The sequence below is a fragment of the Chelonia mydas genome, chromosome 8 (assembly GCF_015237465.2).
Source record: "Chelonia mydas isolate rCheMyd1 chromosome 8, rCheMyd1.pri.v2, whole genome shotgun sequence".
Taxonomy (NCBI): domain Eukaryota; kingdom Metazoa; phylum Chordata; order Testudines; family Cheloniidae; genus Chelonia; species Chelonia mydas.
In genome coordinates this window covers 32,382,121-32,404,995 of record NC_057854.1, presented here as the reverse complement: position 1 = coordinate 32,404,995, position 22,875 = coordinate 32,382,121, and the positions used below count along the sequence as shown (strand labels likewise).

The 22,875-nt window shown below is 44.3% G+C and overlaps 1 protein-coding gene across 1 annotated transcript in view; it reads right to left on the bottom strand.

Annotated features, from left to right (window-relative positions):
- The window catches only part of FGF18 (fibroblast growth factor 18), a 109,478-nt gene that overhangs the window by 8,844 nt on the left and 77,759 nt on the right, over window positions 1-22,875 (bottom strand). Inside the window, exon 4 of the mRNA XM_007071468.4 lies at window positions 22,262-22,368. Coding sequence (XP_007071530.2) covers window positions 22,262-22,368 — 107 coding nt within the window. The remainder of the gene's footprint in view (window positions 1-22,261; window positions 22,369-22,875) is intronic.

Below are 22,875 nucleotides of genomic sequence, written 5' to 3'. Positions count from 1 at the left end.
AAACCCCTGCAAGGTAGGGCAGTGCTGTTATCCCCACTGCACAGATGGGAAACTGAGTGTCACCCCACCTAATTTTTAGCCATCTACAAAACCTCTGGGATCCACAACCCCTGAGTTAGATGTGTGCGTTCCTTATACAAAGAACAAGGAGAGAGAGAAACTTGGAATGGGATTCACAATAACTAACTAGGAGGCTCCTCAACTAAGGCATACAATGGGAGAAGGCAAGATGAGGGGTGTATGCGAAGCCCCGCCCCTCCCTCAGAGATGGGCATGGGGAGGCCCTTCCCTCTGCTTGGGAGTCTCAGTTGCAAACACTCTTGGCATTAGGTGCCTATGATGCTGCTGCGAACAGCAGCCTTGAAACTTTGAGCCCAGTGTCTGGAGCACTCACCTGGAAGGTGGGAGACCACCAGGTCAAGTCCCCCTTTCACCTGAGTGGGAGAGAGGATCTGAACAGGGATCTGCCATCTCTCAGGCAAGTGTCCTAACCATAGGGATATGGGACACTCTGATGTGGAGCTCGCCTCTTGAAACTGTTCCACTGCGGATAAATAATTTTTAAAAGTCATTGGCGCAGGGGACTGGATCCCAGCGTCTTTCACCTTCCAAGTGAGTGCTGTAACCACCAGGCTACAGGGTCCTTTTCATGCTTGCTCTCTCTGTCTGGCCAATGATTCTTTCATTATTTGTCCACAGTGGAAGAGGTTCAACGTGAGAGAGTCCCCCATGAGAATATCCCACAGCCCAGCGGTCAGGGCACTCCCTTGAAAGGTGACAAATCCCAGTTTAAATCCCTTCTCTGCCTGAGGGGGGACTGGAACCAGGGATCTCCCATATCCTAGCTGAGTCCTAGCCACTGGGCTAAAAGTTATAAGGGACTTCCTCCTCTCCCCCTCCTCAGCCATTGTGCATAAGTTCCTACTGGACTGAGTCATGCAGGCAAGTCAGGAAGAGGAATGCCCATCTTCTGTGGTTTGTGCATCACTCTGGGGCTTAGGCATTCACACACCTGGTGTGGAGCTGCAATGTGCACGCTCAGAGGCACAAATACAGGCACCTAGAGCACTTTTACTGCAAAAATTTAGGTGCCAAGAGGGTTTAGGCACCTACAGGGTTCAGGGGCACCTGAGTGGGGGTTTTATGAATCCCAGTGGGGCCTGATTCTGGGATCCAAGTGCCTAAAGGGGCAGGTAGGTGCCTACGTCCCTTTGTGAATTTAGCCTTAAGTGGCTTGCCCAAGAAATCTGTGGTGGAGCAGGGAATTAAACCCAGATCTCCTAAGTCCCAAGCTGGTGTCCAAACCACCAGACCATCCCTTTGCTCATATTTCCTCAAAACATACTCCTATCAAACATTTGTATTGCTGACACGGTCCCATTAATAAGACAGAAGTCTTGCGATCATGAATGAATATAAATGCCAGAAGGTTTATGTAAAAATAAGCCAAGAAATGAACTCCTAATACAAACCGCCAACGGGAATGTCATTCCAGAGTGAAGGCAGGCAATCTCAGTTCCTTGGAACAAATCTTGTCGAGCACATGTTTTTTAAGCAAGCTATGGAGGTTTTTTCCCCCACCTGACATAACTGCTTTGATACAAACACCCGGTCACAGTGCCACCACACGACACCTAGGCACTATATCACATCATCACTACAAATCACAGGTAATTACACAACACAGTCAAAAGCCATCAAAGGAAAATGCATATGGGGAGTAAGTGCTCATTAAAGATGGTTGGGAAAAATAAGCTATGCAAACAAAACACCTTCCCAGTTCCAGTAGCTACCCTACCCTACCCATAGATACATCAGGTACTAGAGAGATGCCCCGTTCTTATATCACGAATAGATATTCTACTTTAGACAGATACAGTTTTTACGAGTGGGAAAAAAAAAACCCACATCTTCCCAATCAATACTAGTTAAAGCTGTGGCTTAACTCCCAGAAACAACAGGGGCAGGATTTAGTGAAGAGACACCCAATCTTACAGTGCATTGCTGGTTTGGAAGCATACACTCCGCCTAACACCAAGGATGTGATTTTCTCTGCAGCCCATTGCTATATGCCCACATGAAAGGCATTTTCTTGTAGGGGAGCCTGTGGGCAAATGAAACTTTAAAGCATAAATGCTTTAGCTGCTGTTGCTCTGCTTTCCTTCTCCCTCTCAAAGCAGAGACTATTTGCAGCAGACCTCGTCTTGCTTGCATCTGGCACACATGCATCCATCTGCAGGAGTCTGCACCAGTCAGAAGGTTCGGCTTCCAACTCACTCTGTGATCTGCATTGGGAAGAGTGATCGCAGCCTGGATCCTTGCAGATGGGGCTACAGGAGGGACAGTGTCCCAGTCCAGTAATGAGGAGAACAACCAGGTACTAGAAAAACCCTTTCCTGGGACATTGGTTCTCTCCTTGGATTTTAATTCAGTGAATTTTTTTTTAAACATATCCCTAATCCAGGCACAAAGATGTGGTAGCTGTTAGCTATTCTTTGATAAGTTTCTTATAAACTACTGTGTAAAAAGCTTGATCTATATTCCAGCTCCCAGAGAAAATTCTCATATATCCCTCATGCTTGTATAAAGGCGAGAGATGGCACTGCAGTGAGGAGAAAACAAACCCTGCTGGACTAAAGGAGCCAGAACCGCAGCTGGGGTAAATTGGCATAGCTCCATTGATTTCAATGGAGCGTCTCCAGTTCACACCAGCTGAAGATCTGTCCCACATTTTAAAATTGCTACCAGGTCATGAGATAATGAACACATATGGCTGCAGCTTCTTTATCCAGTGGGCTCCATGAGGTAACATCTGCCCTGTGCTACCACTTCACAATGAGGTGTCTCTGTAAATGGAGCCTTTTATGCACAGCAGGCCAAGGTCACCCCTGATGTAACTGAACTCAGTGGAGTTAAAAGGGCTGAGTTTGAGCCAGTCTCTCCCCAAATGCCCTGGAATTACCAGTAGGCGGCCTTGTATTGTTTGTGCAGAGCATTTGGTGAATGGCTCTCCAGTATTAAACATGAAACATCTTGAACTGACACGAAGCAGATCAAAGTGCCAAAACATTTGCTACTTCTACAATTACACTCCCGAGTTCTTTGGTGCTCCTTCTCTCCCCCTCTCCTTTTACAGCCCAACTTGGTCTTATTGGAGTTTTGTTTTCTTGTTTTAAGTTCTCCAAATGGAAAGGATCAAAGGGCTCTTTGTTGTTGTAGCAGAAGTGCTTCTCCGAGCTAGGCATTACTTCCACTAATAGCTTCCTGCTCGTAGGCAATTCTCAGGAGCCTCTGTGCCACTGGACTGAGAGAAAGCATTATCAGGTGCAACACCAGCACCCCTCTCCCCCCGCATTAAACTGGGGCACTAAGCCACCTGAGCAGCTTTGTATGGGAAAGGGAGGGCTAGGCTAATTCTTATTTATGCTTCAGAAATGCAGCTGTGCAGATAGGCTTTGTGGGACCCCCGAATCCTGCACCTCTCTTGGCTTCTGCAGCAAGAGAACCCCTGCATGAACAGTTCAGATAATAACAAGGTACAGTGATAGAGGCCCCCATCGTTTGAAGGTTTCTCTGTTTGAAAAAGATTATCTCATTCAGTAAGCCTCACATGTAAAGCTGTGCAAAGCTTTTGTTAGGCAGCCCACCCATCTTAGATTGGAAGCTCTTCAGGATGGTCTCCATTTTGTGTCTTGTTCAACTGAGCACATTGCCGGTGCTTCACAACTAATAACAAACAACAAGCTGCATGAAACTTGCCCACCTGCAGGTTTCTTTTCAACCTAGAAGCACATGTTTGTTGAAAGGTTCAGTGAGACTCACACCCTTCAAGAGAGACTGGGACAATTTACAGTTTCAAGACAAACTATGATGTGCCCGTTTTGATTAATTATCACCTTCTTGCGGCTTGTTCGCAGCTGAATCGCGAAGTGATATTTGGGAGGGTGCAAACCCATCTGAAAATGAGGAAAACTTTGGTTCACAAATTTTGAACCCAAAACCCCTGAGCAGAGCTGGGTGAAAATTTTCTAAATTTTTTTTTTGACGGAAAATTGGGGGGGGTTGACTAAATAAAAAAGTTCAGGGAAAGTGCCTGCTTTCTGTGGAAAAGATGGGCATGTCAAAAAAATGAAAACTGACATTTCTTTGCTTTTTGTCTGAAACCCAAAAGCATTTTAGTTTTTACATTTTTGTTTTTTCAAAGAAATGTTGAAATCTTCTGCAGAAAATTCCCCATTTCCTGACCGACTCTGCAACTGAGCTTCTTGTTCTAATGCCATCCCCATGTGACGGGTACAGTATTATAGAATCATAGACTCATAGGGATAGAAGGGACTGCAAGGGTCAGTAAGTTAATGATTGCTTCTAGCAGTTACTCAAAAGGCTTCCTTTGCAATTGTGTATTTTTGATTCCTCATTATTATACATGGTTTCATAACATACTGTATATTATACATCGGCTGGGCAGAATTTGATTTGTATTTTTGTGTAATTTTGATGGATAATATTGATGTTTAGTTGTAATTATTTAGTCTATTTTTATCTGTTTACATTTTCAGTTGTGGGAAATTATATGGGATCAACCAATAATTATTTAATGACAGTAGACTTGGAGATTCAAAAAGTTAAAGCTTTATAATTGTTGGAACACAAATTGTCCACATCACATATCAACATATACAAAGTTAATATCTTTAAATCAAACTCTAATGAATTCTCAAGCAGCATCCTTCTTACTTTGCTTATCGTAAATTTCAATTATCAACATAAATATTTCTCCTAGGTTTGTGTGTACACAATGAAATCCATGTTTACTGACATTTACAGATAAAAATCCAGTCCTTCCAAGTGTAATTAGACAGCACACATGGCCTACATTTTCAAAGTGACTAGTGATTTTGGGTGCTATTGTAATAATTGGCAACGAATTAAACAGTGCCTCCATTCTTGGGTGCCTAATTTGAGAAGCCTTAAAAAGGTGCTCAGCACTTTCTGACGGCCAGGCCCAAGGTGTCTCAAGTTAAGCACCAAAACCTGAGGCACCCAAAATCACTCATCACTTTTGAAAACATAGGGCTCTCTGTACAGAATCTGCACAATGACCCATGGTTTTCTGCAAGGGTCCCACTCTTCAGCACACTAGCAGAAGTTTGAGTTGTCTCGTTAGACTAACCTCTAACTTGGTAAGGCAATTCACATCTTTTCATGTATTTGTACCTGCTCCTGTATTTTCCACTCCATGCATCTGATGAAGTGGGTTCTAGCCCCAAAAGCTTGTGCCAAAATAAATTTGTTAGTCTCTAAGGTGCCACAAGGACTCTTCGTTGTTTTAGCAGAAGTTTAGTGAAGGAACCAAAAGCTGGAGGGGTGTCAAAGAGCTCATCCCACCCAAAGCGGAAAATCTCAGTGTGGGAAAGGTAGGTCCAGGCCAGGTTGGAGCCATAGCATCTCTTGGCTGTGACTCTGCCACTGTCTGTGACAGGAAAGGAAGTGGGTGTCTCTTAAAGGGCTCACCCCACAACTTATTCACAGCTTGGAAATTCCCAGCAGTGTGACAAGCAGGATGGGTGAGAGCTGCATGTTAGTGGAGCAGCTCCCAGGCAGATGCAGATTAAGATTTATTGGGGCCCTGGGCACAAAGAACATTTGAGCCCTCCACACCCTGGGAGCCCAGAGGTGCCAGCACTGAAGGCTCCGGGGGGCCATGCCCCCCCCCCCACTTTTTAACATAGGCATAGTAGTCTCAGGCAGGTGTGAAGCGGTGGCAGCATGGGCATAGTTTGGGGGGCAGGGAACATTGCCGCCCCCACCCTCCCCCGCAAACAGCAAGCTTCAGGCCAGAGATAACAGGAGGAGTGATGCCACGTGTGGTGGCTGCCTTGGGCACAAAGCCCAGGCAGCAGCAGGGGCAACCTGTCACTGGGAGCAGGAGGGACCTGGCAGGGGCAGCCTGGCAGCAGGAGCCGGAGCAGGCACTGAGTGAGCCCAGGCAGAGTGCAGCAGCTGCTGAGGCTGGGCCAGTAGCAGTGGGAGCTGTGCCGGAGGAGTCCTCCCTGCCCGTTTCTTTCCTGCCTGTGACCTAGCCGGGGCAGGGCATCCTCTCCTCACAGAGCGTTCTGCTGGCCCTGGGGAGGCGGCAGGAGGCTGGACTGGAGCCCCCACCCTGGGTCCCAATGGCAGCGGCATGCCCCGGGGGGTGGGGACTTGGGCTGGCACCTGCTCGTGGGCACCCCAGCTCCCACCCAGGGCAGGTGGAGTGTCTGGGGCTCCTCACAGCGACCCGGGCTCCCTGGGCAGCTCTTACCCTGGGCTGCTCAGCTCCTGATTCGGGGGAAGAGTTGGAGCAGGGGGCAGGGCCCCAGTTCCAGTACGCCCCCCCCACACTTCTACCCAGGTTCTGGCGCTCCTGCGGTGAGGGGGTGGGGGGCAAGTGGCTGGGGTCCCTGGGCACGGACCCTGTCGACCTGGGCCCCATTGACCCGTGCAGTAATCTACCACTGCTCCCAAGTAGGTCGCTGTGGCTGCTCCTACCACTGGACGCTCAGAGGCTGCTCTTGAAGGGCTTGCCCTCCAGCAGCTTGAGAAATCCAAGTGAAAGGCTGCAGGCAGACCAGACCCAAGACATGTTCTTGCCCTTTACGTGAAGTAATGGGATAGACCTCTCATGAACATCTCCAGTGCTCTGCATTCTGAATGTATGCCAAGGAATCCTGAAACCATAACCACAAAGATCCTTCTTGATCCAAATGCAATTTCAGCTGCTGCACAGAGCTGTAAATCAGACCATATACATCTGTAACTGTATGCCAAGAGTTACTCAGTTTCACGAACACTTTCTCCAACTTACTGGCCTCTGAACTTGCAGCGTCCTCAGAGGAAAATACTTGGGAGTCATGGCAGACAGTTCAATAAAGGTGACTGCCAGTGCACTGCAGTAGTTAATGATATATATAGGATGTCTAATTGCCTTACAAAGGCAATGGAAAATAATATAAAGTACAATGCGAAGATGTTATATTGAACAAGAGCACATATTGATTTGGGACCCACTTTTTAAATAGTCATGCACACTTACACACACACACCCTCATAGTGCATACAAGCATACCTGTATGTGTGCATGTATACTCCTGATTTGTGCATATGCATTGGGGGATATACACACCTATACCAGGAACATTGAAGTACTGTGTCCAGTCTTGATCACGACATCTTAAGGAAAGTACAGAAGAAACTGAAGAGGTCCAGAGAAGGAAAAGATGGTTACTTTTTTTTTTTTTAAATACTCTTCTAGCACCTTTCACCTAAGCATCTCAGAGGATCCAAAGATCTCAAATTCTTCACTAATATTTACAAATTAAGCCACCTAGCACCCTTGTGAGGTAGGTAAGTATCATTAAACCCATTTTATTGATGGAGAAACTGAGGCACATAACAGTGAAGTGATTTCCCTAGGGTAACACAGCAGTCTGCAGCAAAGTCAGGACCTCCTCCCAGTCCATCACCTCTGTCACAAGGTCATCCTTTCTGACATCATGGCAGATTACCATTAGCAGTATGATAGGATAGAGGTATGTATGTGACAAGAGCAAATCTAGAATTGCTTCACTTGGAAAGGAGTCTTGCAGGTGAACTTGATTGCTGAATTCAGAAGTATGAAGGGGAGGTATTCCAATTGAGTGCTAAGGGTTCCTATAATCAATAATAATAAGACCAGTCACTTCCTTCTTTTGCCCTGTTCCATAAATAGAAACTTTATGTAAATAATTAATTCAAAATTCAGAAAGAGTAAATGAAGTGAAATACTTCTGATTTTATACTGAGTGTAGTCAACTGTGGAAATCACTTCTTCAGGAGGCCATCAAATCAAACACCCTAGCTGGGTTTCAAAAGGTCAGGATAATTTCATGACCCTTAACATCTGTATCTATGTTTGCTAACATAATAGATCTAATTGAGTCTCATGCTTCAGGATGTAAATTGATTACCTTCAAGGGTAGGAAAGTAATTTCCACCCAGCCACATAGAACATGACATATTTGGCTAAATATATTGTGGGGGGGGGGGGGGAACTGCGCTTTTTTTGAAGCATCAGGTATTGATTATGACCAGAGGCAGAACATTGGCTTCAGAGGACCAGTGGTCTGGTCTGGCAAATCCCAGGCTACATTCTGAATAAACATAGAAACTGGCTTTGTACATTATAAGATTCCATTTACAGTAACACAATCCTATGCAGAAAGGGACAAATTACAGCCTAACATCCTAGTGACATGATTGGCACCTGAGTTTATATCAAGGTAGGGTTTAGCTTCAGCACAGGCAGTCACTGATTGTCTGCAGGGCAGATGCAGATCTCTGTGTTTCAGCTCATAAGGATGAAGAAAGGAAATAATCCCACAACCAAACTGGGTGCCTTTCTTAAAAGGTAATGTCAACAGCAGATCCAGTCTGGAAATGACAAGGTTCTTTCTGTTGAGGTGGAGGTGTATAGCAAATGCAAGGGCTTCATTACCTTTCACAAAAACCTAACACCTTTCTTTACATAACAAAATACAACATAGGAAAAGGCCTAGGACAAATCCTATTTTTAGCAATCTTCTGTACTTCTGCACTTAAAAGTAGCCTTGCAATTGCCTCACCAACCGAGTTATTTTTTGCAGTGGTTAGATGGTAAATTAAATTCCTCTCTTCTAAATTACTCTCTTGTAAGTGACCCTGACTTCACTTTCCAAGAACATTCCAGAGAGCCAAGCAGAAGCAGTCCATGAACGACAGTGAGGTTCACCACAACCCGTGTCTCATTAGCTGCCTCTTCTGGAAGGTGATAGAGAAGTGCTCTGCTTGGCCCGTTTCCTACAAGTTAACGCGTCACGGTGTTTACCAAGTGTCACCAAATAGTTTCATTTGCATTCGGGGGGGAGGAAGGGGGAATCAGAAAACCCAGAAGATGCTTCAATGCGAAAGAGAGACAAAAATTGTGCTTGGGAGAATGTGGTGATTATCTGGTCAGGAAACCCACTTGCCTGGGTGGGTGAAATTCCCGTCTGTGCAGGGACCCAAGGCAAGACTTACGCAACACACCCATTCCACTTAAACTGTGTCTTGCACTGCTCATTGCCCAGGGGTGAATGTCTCCATCCTGAAAGCGATTGATTGACTTTGTAGTAAATAATTTAATCTCAATATTTGATCTGAAAGAACAGGAATATCCTTTTTCAATGTGGGAAAAACAGTCTTCCTTAGCGGCTAAAATATCCTCCCAACCCTGCCGCAATCCTCTCCTGGATGCAGAGATACTTTTTGCATTAAACAGGAACCATGCACCAACAGAAGGAAGAGGCATTCAGAATAAGCTTTTCAGAATCACAGCCATGGTAAGGGTACAACACACTCAGCTGCTGCCTAAGAAAAACATAAGGGCCAGGACATGAGCAGTTTTACAGTGAAAGTTGCTCCCTGAGCATATGAAGATATTCAATTAATAACTCGAATGTTTTGAGATCAAATATTTTCTCTTAAAAGGGTTTTCAGCCAGCTTCCAATTGCAGATCAATAAAAGAGGCAGAGGTAAAGGGCTCTCGAGCTTCCAAGCTAAGCTTTACAAACAGTTTCCCACCTCTCCCTGGGCTGTGCTCCCCAACTCAGACCTGTGCTACAGTTTTGCAGGAGTTCTCTCTCTCTCTCTCTCTCTCTCTCTCTCTTTCTTCCCCTTCTTCCTACCTTTTATTATTCCTATTAGGTTTTATTTCCTGTTTACTACTTTTTCTGCATTATTAAAGATCTCCTAAAACTCATACTATGTGCTAGATCCAACTCCCAGCAAAGTTAACTGGAGTCTTTCTAATGACTTCCAAAGGATCTGGATTGGGCCCCAAGTAACTTGCATAGTTCCCTCTGCTTGGTGACCAGTTGTACCGCTCTTGCTTTGGGAAGCGGACTCTGTAACCAGAGTGTATGAAAATGTTTCCTTCTTATATAATCTGATGTACGTCACTTCTCATTCCAATGCCAACATTTTAAAAGAAAAAAAAAACAGAGTAAATGGCTGTCAATAGGAATACTTAGCTCTAGCTTAGAGCGAAAACTCAATTAAAAAAAAGAGAAAAGCATTTGGGTACCAGTACTCTAGTACTTAGAGCCTGTCACTGTAGTAACTATTGAAACACCTAGGATAGGCAGAGACTTTGATATGCACTTAAAATGTGATCCAGACTATCTTTAGACCATTGAGCTGCCCTATAGGTTGCCCTGTGCACTGTGATATTGCAAATTCAGTTCCACATGAAGGGTTCTCACTGAAATCAAAGAAAGCCCCATTCACAGAACCCAGAGCTGAGATCCAGACTGCAGATAAGCAACCCAAAATATGGAACCAGGAGGAAAAGTTTGCCCATAGTTTGGCTGAAGTAAAAAAATTCCTGCCCTCAGTCAGCCCAAGAGTATCTGTATTAACCTGGAGTGCTTTGAAGGCAATATAAACTGAATGTAATGTAAAGCAGCTTTGCTCAGATCTTAAATATTTACATTATTGTTATACACGTCAGGCTGACAGTGCCTAACATTGAAAACATTCTACCTGGCAAAGAAGCCAAATCCGAATCCAACTGCATCAACTAAAGGGGTGTTTACATATGCTTAATAACTTCCATTTATGAAATCTGTGACCAAAACCAGGCAGAAAGAACACTAAAAATGTGTGCACAATACATGTCCTCTGAATATTACAGACTAAATGCTCCATAGATCAGTGAACGTGAGTGAGACTACATATGTAAATCCAGCATGCGTGGGCCTATGCTATTCTTTTCACAACCCATGCCATGATTATTATAGATTGTCAGCTAAACTGAGCCATCAGAGGCTTGGCACCAATTGCTTTAAATGAGAGTCACAGATATTCATCCCAGGGCAGAGTCTGGCCCCCAATGGAATTAAAGCAACTTTTAGCTGCATATGCCAATATGTCCGTTTATTATACAGAATAGCAAAATTTCACTATCTCCTCTGACTTGCACCATCATCATGTGTACCTCAGTGCCTCTATGATACCTCCCCCTAGAAATCCCTTGATCATCTCAGATTCAAACTTCCTCATCTTTCCTCCCAAGCTCTGCCTCACCCACTTCTACCAACATCATTGCCACCTCTCCCTATCTCCAAGACCTGCAATCTCCTCTCTCTCCACATCTGGGCTCCTTCATGTCCTGCTGCTTCTTCCTCTACATCCTTGCAAAAAATCCAACCTTTCTCCCAAATCCTGGCCACTAAAACCCTTGTCCACATATTGGTCTCTCCTTGTCTTTCCCCCGCTCTCCTTCTCCCCCCGCAAAAAAACATATACAAAATGCTGCTGTTCGAATAATCTTCCTCCGGACAGTCTGCCAATGTGACTCCTCTCTTGGAATCCTTCCACCTGCTTCATCTCAGCTTCGGCGTCAGAGTGCTCAAAGATTTCCCCTCTGTGACTCAGCACAGCCTTGCCTCTGTCTAGATCTCTGCTCTCATTTCCTTACAAGCATCCCTCTTACATGCTCTGTTTGTACCTTCACTTCTCACCTTCATGCCTCTTTCCACACTGCCCCTTACACTCAGAAGTCCTCCACTTCCTTGTGCCTCAAACAACCTCCTTCTCTTCATCCAAATTCCTCCTGGAAACACGTTCTTCTGCAAAACTTTTCACAGTCACTCAGAGTTGATAACCCAGATAGTTACTAAAAATAACTGCATCACAAAGAGACAGCTCTTAATCCATGCTTTGTCTATACCTATTATCTGTGCCTTAATTAGAATGGGAGCTCATTGGTGCTTGTCTTCCTCTGTGTTTGTACAGCAGCAGACACACTGTTGCCATTCAATAAATAGTAACATCAAGAAGAAGAAATTAATTATTTTGTCAGATCTGAACCAGATGGCAAGCTCCTGGAGGCAGGGACTGGATCTTCTTCCGTATTTATTCAGCACCAAACAAATTGTGCATGCTCAATAATACTATTAATAATGCACAGGCAAAAATAATTTGCCCAGTGCCTACACAGCTTTGAAAAAGCATCCCTTCCTGTACTTTAAACACAGTTATTTTGTGCCTGAATCTATAGGGAGCCCATTTTCAAAAGAGCTCAGCACCTGACAGTTCCCAATGTGACACTTAGGGCCAGGTTTTCCAAAGAGCTCAGCTCTCAGCGTGTCAAGTACTTTGGAAAATATGTCTTCTTCTGACAGTGACTGAACCGGAGCTGAGCTCTTTGGAAAACCTGGCTTGGTATGTCCAGCATCAGAGCTGTTCTGACAAAAAGATGGTTGAAAACACAGACCCATGACAAGAACCGCTGCTACTTGCAAATGTTAATACTCTAAAGATCCAGTTTATTTATATAAACTCCTACCATTTTGGAGGAGTCGCTGCAATGTACTACGTCACCTCACTGTTGTGATGAATCAGCCTCCATATAACAAAGGGTAGTTTCACTGGGCCTTAACAGTAGGGCAATAAGCAACTGCTCTGGTAGCGTACCATGGTGTAATGCTATTCATAGTAAGAATTCTTGGAAAACCCATTCAACACTCAGCACTCCATATGAACCTTGAGCTAGCATGTGACCAATGAAAGAAACATTCCAACTTAATTCTGACTGTTCTGGATGCACAAAATGCTCCAGTAGAACTTGGGTGGGGTAGGAGGCGTGTAATGTTTAGAAAGCATTCAGAAGACAGGCTGATTGGAGAGAAGGCAGAGCACTTGTTAACTGCCCAAGCATTCAGCTCAGACTGAGTCTGCTCAGGCTTCTGGAAATAATTTGTTCACAGTGGCATTTGCTCAGGGGCTGCAAAACAGGCATTGTCAGAGTCAAGTTCACACTAACCTTCTATCATATGTCTCACTTGTGTAGTCACTACATGCCAGTAACTTGATACTTTAGTCCTGGTCTACACACAGTTTACGTACCAGTATAACGACATTAGTTAGGGGGATGATTTTTTTTTACTGAAATAGTTATACCAGTACAATGCCAAATGTGGACACAGTTATATCAGTATAAAAGGTTTCTCACACCAGTATAGCTTATTCCCCTTCCTGTATGGGAATACACTAAACCGATGTTTGCACTATTATCCTGGTATAGCTGTGTCCATACTAGGGTGGGAGCTATAGCACTTTAACTTGACCAGTATAATTAAAATAGTACAACTTTTGTGTTTAGACAGCCTTAGAAGAGGGGGCTGTTCCTTAGTTTTTAATCTTTTTTAATCAATGATGTTTTACGCACTATTTTACATGTTAAATATACAGGAAAAGATGATGACAAATGCTACAAGCACAAATTGCATGTCCAAGTAAACTGAGTGTATATAACAACATACACACTGTATAACACCAACACCAACACACACACCCTTTGAGAACACATAGGACATGATTGAAGCACTGAAAAGATTAGAGATTGAGGCAGCTAGACCCAGATCCAGATTCTTCAGAGATCAGAAGCGTGTGGATTCAGGGATGCTGTTCAGTCTATACTAGATGGGGTAAGCTATGAAGTTCATAGTATTGCCAATTCTCATGAGTTTATCACAAGTTTCTGGAATCAAGTGGTTGCATGAGAATTTCGCTTTTATTTTGACCCCCCCCCAAAAAAAGAGAGAGAGCACATTTCTTGCCTGCATGGCTGCAGAGGAAAGTCTGAAAATGTGACCCAAATAAGAAGACAAAGAAAAAACCCAAATATTTGTTGTTCAAAACTCAACATTTTAAAGCCAATCTCATGGTTTTGGGAAGCCAGATTCATGATCTCTGAACACTTGGGGTTAGCAATACCGCAGTTGAGTTCCAGATCCAAAGTTCCTCAGAGTTCAAGGGCATTTGGGGTGCCTACATAGACTATTAAAATGGGAAAGGAAGAGAAGTGTAAAGACAAAGTGTAGAAAGGAAAGGAGGAGGGAGCGGGGCCAGGAGCAGCTTACTTAACAAAGAACAAATCTCACTGAATATGAAGAATCACACTGCAGTTCATAAAGCGCCCTGACTGAAACTCACAAAAGCCAGGTAATTCAAAACCCTGACAAGCCTTGCCTCTGAGGGAAGTGCCGTCAGGACAGTCCATGACAAAAGAGAACTTTGAAAAAATGTATGAGATTAAAGCTCAGATTGCATCAAACATTCCTTGGTTCTGGTTTTGTTGTAAACTCAGTGCTAAACCCAGGAATTGCTGGGGTTTATGGGGCTTTTGAATGAGCCTGGGTCCAGGACTGAGTGAGCCTGATAAGACTGACTGTTTAATGTCAAAACCTTGTGAAATTCGCAGTTCTGACCCAAAGCCAAGTGAAATCTGATAGTTTTCACTGGGCATCACTTTGAAGTTTGGGGTCAGTTTTAATCTCAGACTCAGGGGGGCAAATCTGATGCACATTGAACTGGGAGGAAAATGTTTGAGCAACAAACCCCTGCAAAGCAGAAGGGCGGAGTTCAATACAGCTCAAGGTCTACGGGCAGAATTCTCCACTGCCACGTGCACACCTCCACTGCCACACAGCTCTCTGTGGCACCCTCTGCATTTGGTCCATGCTCAGAACTCACACTGACCGGCAACAGAGAATCCCCATGCAGAGAAGAGATCTGAAGTGCAGACATGCAGAGGGGAATCATGCACCATGTATGCTGCACCATGCATGCTGCGTAGGCACATTCATGTGAGTTAAGGGCACAGTTCCAACCTTACCTTGGAATCTTTCTTCATCTCTATTTAAATCAGACCCTTAATATTACCTTAAAATAATATTAAAATGTTTCTATTTAATCCATGGTTTATGGATGGGTTTTCCCAAGGCTCCCAAAGAAGTCAGTAGTAAGACTCCCACTGGTGCAGCTAGGCCAGTGCTGAGTGCTTTTAAGAACTCCACCCCGTATTTCCCACCAGATAGTCCTGGCCCTTAAAAAATTCCTTTTGTCCTCCAGGGGTTTTCCCACCCTGAATGGAGCATTCCACTGAAGTTCTTGTAAAAGAAGACACCCCTTTTCCTGTAAACCAGGACTGCATACATGTACAATAACCAGCACCTTCGCTCTTTGATGCTGTTGGATTTATTTTTTCCCCAACCGTCCTGTTTTAACACACACACACATATACCCACACACACTTCAAGAAACTCCCCATTACATTTGCTGTAATGTAAACAACCCCAAATTATTACTTTCCCCTAAAGACCACTGCTGGCAGGATTCAGTGATAAAGCTCTGCCAAAACAGTCTTTGGCATTGAGCAACAGTTTGCAAAAATACAGAGATCCTTACCATATGGTATTAGCAACATGCTGGTAACATTAAATTGGTTTGGAAAGCCACAAGGAAATGGTAAGTTTCTTAGGCCAGGTCTACATTACAAACTTCTTTTGCCGGCATAGCTGTGTCGGTCAGGGCTATGATGGGCTGTGATACTGACCAACTGTGCCGGCAAAGTCCCTAATGCAGACACAGTTAGATCAGCAAACTAGATTTTTTTCTAGTACTGCTTATTTTGCTCAGGGGGCTGGAATAAGCTATACTAGCAAAACTGCATCCACATCAGGAACACTTTGGCAGTATAATATACCAGTAAAGCAGGGATCGGCAGCCTTTGGCACCGGCCCACCAGGGTAAGCCACCGCTCCGGGCCAATGGGGGCTGTGGGAAGCGGCGGCTAGCACATCCCTCGGCCCGCGCCGCTTCCCGCAGCCCCCATTGGCCTGGAGCGGCGAACCGCGGCCAGTGGGAGCTGCGATCAGCCGAACCTGCGGACACGGCAGGTAAACAAACTGGCCCAGCCCACCAGGGGGCTTACCCTGGGGGGCCGCGGGCCAAAGGTTGCTGATCCCTGCAGTAAAGCTATACTGGCAAAGCCTTCCTAGTCTAGGCCTGAATGTAGCGTAAAACTTTGCTTCATCTGTTTTTATTGTAGAGTGAGTTTAAGTTCAGACCATTCAAGTGGCTGCATTTTATTCCCTTTAATAGGAACAGGGGTAGGAGGTGGAAATTGTCCATAAAAGATACAGAAAGGGGGAATAAAAGAAAACCCTTAAAATTCCAAACTTATCTCAAGAAATATTGAAAATATTAAGGTGATTTCCTGGGGAGTTTGAATTTCAAGTCCTTGTGGTTTTTAAAAGAAAACTCAGAGAGCTATGGTAAAAGTTAGAGTGCTAGTTTGGCGCACAACAGCGTATTGTACAATACGGATATGTTGCACCTTATTATATTTTGTGTTCTTAGTAAATAGCTGAGTTAATGTAATTGGTCTGAGATTTTGTTAGGACATGACCTTACATTTTCTTTTTAGCCCACAATGTCATACAATCCCAATCACTTGCTGAAAGGAGCCAAATCCTGAGGTATCTACTTACTCCTTACTCAGGCAGAACTCCCCCTGGGCCAAATTCTGCGGCCCTTAGCAGCTTTTATCAATGGGTGTTTTGTAGAGTGTAGCTGCCACTGGGGCACGAGTACCCGATGGGAGAGGTCCCACCCCAGAGACTCTTACAGATTTGGGAAGGGGCAGCACAGTGGTTTTCATTTGACAGCTCTCTGGAAGATGTAAAATGGGTGGAAGGGCTACCCATCGCCCCTGAAGAACACATGATGGGGCCTCTGTCCCAGAGAGGAAGTGGGAAGAGGAAGTCAGACCACCATCTTCCAGAAGACACCTCAGATTGGGATGGGATGGGAGAAGGGCAGCTAGGGCACCAGCTGGGGGTAGGTACCTGTGGGACGGGAGCAGGAACTGGATGCCTTACAGTGGTGCAGATAGAATCAGCCCAGGTCCACAAACTGCACATGGACCCAAGCTGTTGTTCACAGGAGACTAGAACATGAACCCACCTTGTCTGCAAGTTCCAGGAGATGCACTGCCCAACTCATGAATTCTGTTCCCAGGGTGACATTCATATATGGCTAACCAAACACTTGTATGCTGCATAACCATGGACTACTGCATGACCCTCCTTATCGGGGAGCAAAGGGGAAACGTCACAGTGTCCCCAAATTCTATATAGCACCTAATTCTGCAACAGAAGGAACACTGTGTAGCAAGCTTGTGGAGCCTGGCATGATGAGCCTCGTCTACAGTGCTTGTTTTGAAATGAAAATTCAAGTTCTCAGAACCGACACACCTCCAGTATGCTTAGCAGTGTACAAACCAACAGCCATTGGCTTGCATGACTGTCTGCCATTCCCTGCTGTAAAGATTTTGTAGTCCTTATTGCACACAGAATATTACTTAGCACTTAACTTCAGAGTCCCTTACCAACATTGTCTCATAACACTCCTACGTTATATGTATTATTATCCCCATTTCTGAGATAGAACAGCTGAAGCAGAAAGGAAAGCGACTTGTTTGAGGCCCCAGTGGGAGTCACTGGAGGTGTAATTTCCAGCTCAGGGAGACATCCCTGTGCTAGCTCTGATCGAGCCCATGGGCGGTGAGAATGGGTACCTGCCCCCAGGATGGTCCTGTCTGAAAACGGAGGCAAGTATTTGGGGCTGCCAGTCCATCCCGCTACTCACACTGCTAGGACTACACAGGTAGTCAGTCAAAGTCAATCAAAGCTAACATGGGAAAATTACACCTTCTGCTCCAGTGTGGATACACCCACCATCAGAATCAGGGTTAGACTTCAAGAGATCCTGCACAAAGACTACAAGTAGGCCTCACCTCTCTCACACCAAAAATTCAACTTTCACAAAAACATTGAGCCCTTACGCGTCCGGTTAGCCATGAGGCATGAAATTAAGCAACATCTAAAATAATTGGGCCAGATTGTCAACTGATGTAAATCAGAGTCTCTCTGATCCTATTGTGTCATTACACTTAGCAGTCAGTCTGAAAGAGAAGGTGTGCGTGTGCATGCACATACACCAGTGTGCACACAGCAGTGAGAGAGAAAACCAGTCAGAACAAATAATGGATATTATCCATTGGTTATCATCCCATCTGGAACACATAGGAAACCAGATTTATTTAATATGGAAATCCCAAAGCTAGGAGAGATTACTAAAATTAGCTGATTAGAGAACTGGAATTGAAACTTTCTCAGCTTTCATTTGTATGGGCCAGAGTGTTAAATCTTTCACATAGAGCACTCTTCTCCCAAGTGTGGGTCAGAAGGCTGAGTTAAATGAGCATTAACAAAAACAAAAAAAAAAAAAAACCTCAGAAAACAAAATTTAAACAAAACTAACAATTCCCTTACACCTAAATTGCTGTTTTCAGTCTCTCTCCTGGTGATGTCATAATCTCACTTAGTTCATCAGCGGGCCACAGGCACCGCTAGTAAAAACAGGGAAATTAAGACATGGTGTTTCTAAGGTAAAATAAACAAATAACTAAAGCAGAAAACAAATATTTGAAACCAACCAACCAAATAAAAACCCAATTAGGCCTTCTTTACACAACATCAAGCAGCAACTAGAGAGCATGCACAATTCAATTTGCTTTTCAGCTGCACAGGTCACTTTGTAACAGAAAAACAGTCATTCCCTATCCAGCACTTGCCTAGTCTCCAGTTTTCATTGGACTTGGGAGGTAGTGGGTCAGCATGCGGAACTTGAGGACGAGAGCCAGCAGCTTCCAAGTTCTAATCCTAGATTCACCACTGATTCCCTCTCTAACCTTGGACAAATAACTTAAACTCTCTCTACCTCAGTTTCCCCATCTAGGAAAACTCAGAAGCGGCCTGCAGTAACAACAGAGTTAGAATCCTGCCTCTGACACTTTTCATATCAATGGCCAATGTGAAGCCACAAAGAATAACTAACAAGAAAGGAAAAACAACGAGGAGTCCTTGTGGCACCTTAGAAACTAACAGGTTTATTTGGGCATAAGCTTTCGTGCTCTAAAAGTGGGGTTTAGCCCACGAAAGCTTATGCCCAAATAAACCTGTTAGTCTCTAAGGTGCCACAAGGACTCCTCATTGTTTTTGCTGATACAGACTAACACGGCTGCCACTCTGAAACAAGAAAGGGAGAGCACTGCTGCAAACACCAGATTCCGAGCTGCTGAGAAAGCGCCATTGGAAGCCTTGACTCAGAAGAACTGGCACGGATGTAAATGAGTCGATGAAAAAGAAAAATGAAGGCTGCTCTTTTGAACCCTGAGGATTAATCTGTTTGCCTTCAACATAACTAGCTCCAAGGTAGGGAACGAGCCCAGTTTCTGAAATGGTCACTTTCGTCAGACGTTCCAGCTGCGAATAACAACAACCTGCTCCGATTTGTAATACCCTTTGTAGGTGATTATGGGAAACAAAAAAGAACTAAATTCAAAGCAGGTTTTCAACTGGGGAGAATCCAAAAATGCTGACTGAGGAGGAGAACAAAGCCAGATGGCATCTGTTGGTATTGTTACGGATTATGCAGTGTAAGGCAATAGGAAACGAGCAGAGAAAAAGAACCAGTTTTGCCTCAAATTTCCACTATTGCCAGATGGACATGCTGGGGCAACTGCAAAATGATCATCGTGTGTTTCGTATTTCCTCTCAGAATGTACTTCGAGATTTGCATTAGCCCAGGCATGAATTTTTATCTAACATTTTCCTTGGGGTTTACTAGCTGTTTAGAGCATTCAGCCTAAAAAGCACTCCCTCAAACTCTTGCCACAAAAAGAGCTGAAACTATGATACTAATTAAAACCACACTCTTTGGTATCAAGAAGACATGCTGTTATTTTCATTTGTGCTCTTGAGAAGCTGTTAATATGGGCAACGCGTCTGGAACATTTTCCTTCCAAACAGAACGTTCAATGCCCCCTCCTGCTCAAGGCGGCATGTTTTATGAACTTGTCAGCAATCTGGGTCTTTACCGGTGTGGGGCAGGAAGGCTCAGATACGATATTTACAATAAAAGATTTATTTTAAAATGAGGTGTTTGCCAGCTTAACATCATGAAAAGCACATTGAGAGAAACTGAAACATCACATTACATGACAAGAACAAGCTAAACAAGTGTCCTGACTCACACCCAATGAGCCAAATTGAGGGACTGGTCCTGAAAAAGACTTTGGCCTAAATTTTCAAAAGTGGCATCTGATAAGCCTGTTTCTGGATATCCGGCTTAAGCCCCCTAAGGCTCATTGGTTGCTGCCTGCACCATTTGTGGTCATTTGCACCAGTGTAAACACACTGAAGCAGAATGGTGGCATTTTACAGTTACTTTACATGTATCTGCCTTAGATTCTTACACAGCCCTCACGGCTGTGGTATCTCAGTACCTCACAGCCATTAACATATTTATCCCCACAACACTCCTCGTGAGCAGGGCAGTGTTGTTATCCTCACCATGCAGATGGGAAACTGAGGCACAGAGAGGTTAAGGGCTAGATTTTTAAAGGTATTTAGGCACCTAAAGCAGGGCCAGCTCTACAGTTTTTGCAGCCCCAAGCAGTGAAAAAAACTGCCGCTGTGGACGGCAAAAGGGAGAGGCTGCCATCAATTTGCCACCACGGCCAGCGGAACAGACAAGCTGCCATGGAATTGCCGTGGCTGCAGAAACACTGCCGCCCCTTTCCAACTGCCGCCCCAAGCACCTGCGTGGAATGCAGGTGCCTGGAGCCGGCCCTGGCCTACAGATACAAATAGGTGCCTAGTAGGTTTTTCAAAAGTACGTAGGTGCCTAACTCCCATTGGCCCTGGGAGTTAGGCACTTAGGAGCTTTTGAAGATCCCACAAAGCACCTATCTTTAGGCGATTAAATACCTTAAAAATTATGGCCCCATGTTACTTCTCCAAAGTCACACAAGACATCTGTGGCAGAGCAGAGAACCAAATGTGCTTCTGTTAAATTCCGGGCCAGGGCCTTAACCAGTGAATGGTCCTTCCTCTCATGGTGAAGGGTGATGGTGAATCCAGCATCTAGGTCCGATTTTCCAAGGTGCTGAGAATTTGCAAATCCCATTGATTTAAAATGGAATCCCAGTGCTCAGCACTTCAGAGAATCAGGTCGTCAGCATCTTAGGTTGGGCACCCAAAATTAATGGATGCTTTTGAAAATTATGTCTACACTACCCCCCGGATCAACGCTCTGGGGATTGATGCATTGGGGTCGATTTAGCAGGTCTAATTAAGACCTGTCAAATTGACCACAGATCGCTCTCCAGTCGGCACCGGTACTCTACCCAGAATGAGAAGAGTAAGGTTAGTCAATAGGAGAATGTCTGCTGTCGACCCAGCGTAGTGAGGACCCCACAGTAAGTCAACCTAAGCTACATCGACTCCAGCTACGTTATTCACATAGCCGGAGTTGCGTAGCTTAGGTCAACTTATTGAGATAGTGTAGATATCAGTATTTAAGGTAGCCTTTACTTGCATGAGTAAAGGTACAGGAGAGCACCCTATGAAAAGACTTCCCCATCCCCTCAAGCGCCACTCCTGGGACCACCGTAGTACATAACATCTCACCAGAGTGGCTATGACACCTGGTTTCTATTTGGGAATGTGGCTTTCAGTGCCTTTGTTGACTCAAAGCAAAAAACTCAGCTTCCCTTTTTCACTGCCACAGGGATAGCCAGTGTTTTAATTCATGTGGTACAGAGGGTGAGTGCTTTTTATGTGCATTTGGTGGTATTTAACTTTGACAGCCTCCTGCCCAATTATTTAACTTTGGATTCACCAGCAATACAAAGAACCCATGTAAGTTACAAAAACAAGTTAATGCATTAAAAAAAATATGACTTCAGCAAAGAAGTTAAGCTACACAGGCAAATATGTGTAATTTGTTACATGCTTCTATTGTGCTGGGATCCAAAGTAATAAAATATTCCTGTAATGCTAGAACCGTGGGGCCCAGCCCTAATAAGATGTTCAAATTCCAATATTAGTTTTGCTACAGTATATTCTGACTCTTGTTATTAAAACAGGCATTACACTGCTAACCTCCTTAACATGTTCCTAACAATTTTATTTATTTTTTTTACCACCAAGGTAAAAGAGATTTATATCATGTAATGCGAGTGCTCGATTGTTTTTGAGATGCATACATCTTTTGTCAATCTATGCAACTGTAAAATGGAAACCTGTGCATACCCAAGGCATCAGTAATAAAATCCCGGTGGTTGGCTGCTTTATTTTATTGTGGGGGAAGGGTTGGTAAAGGGATGGACTGCTTTAAAAATTCCACATTCCTCAAGTCCTGCTTTTCATTTGGGGTTGACAGGCAAAGTTCGGAACACATCATTACGACTTTGCAGTCACTGCTAAAGGTAATGCTCATGTTACAAATGAATTAATAGGAAACACTTACCTTCCCCACTAGCTTGCCTTTCCTGTTCATGCAAAGGTAAAAGTCTGTCTCTTTCCCTTTGATCCGGACTTGACTGCCAAATGTGTCTGTTTCCACTAGAAGCTGGGCTTGTAAAAGGAAGAAGAAAAAAAGGCATTTACCAGCGCAGTCAGATCAAGTCATGGCATGAATGAGGTAAGTCAAGAAGTTCTCCTGTGTCCACCTGGATCACTGAATGTAGACACAGTCCATATGGAAAAAAACCCCACACAACCGACCAACCCACACACCTTACCTCAGGCTGAATTCTGCTCTTGGTTACACAGGTATAAATCTAAAATAATGCTACTAACTTTATCTGATTATCCCAGATTTACACCAGTGTAACTGAGAATTTATACACACATGCACACTTTTACTGCCCAGATTAACAAAGCTATATTAATATTTTTGTGTGGGGAGGGGAGTCCCCCTGTAAAACGTCTTGTGAATTACATTCTCAGGAATGGTGCCATTAACAGCAAAGTGAAAACTAAATTCTTTACCACAGGCCAATGTTTGGTGTGCCAGCCCTAACCGAAACAGACAAAAGGGCACTTGGTTCTCATGGCCCCTTCAGGCTGTGGCAATTTCAC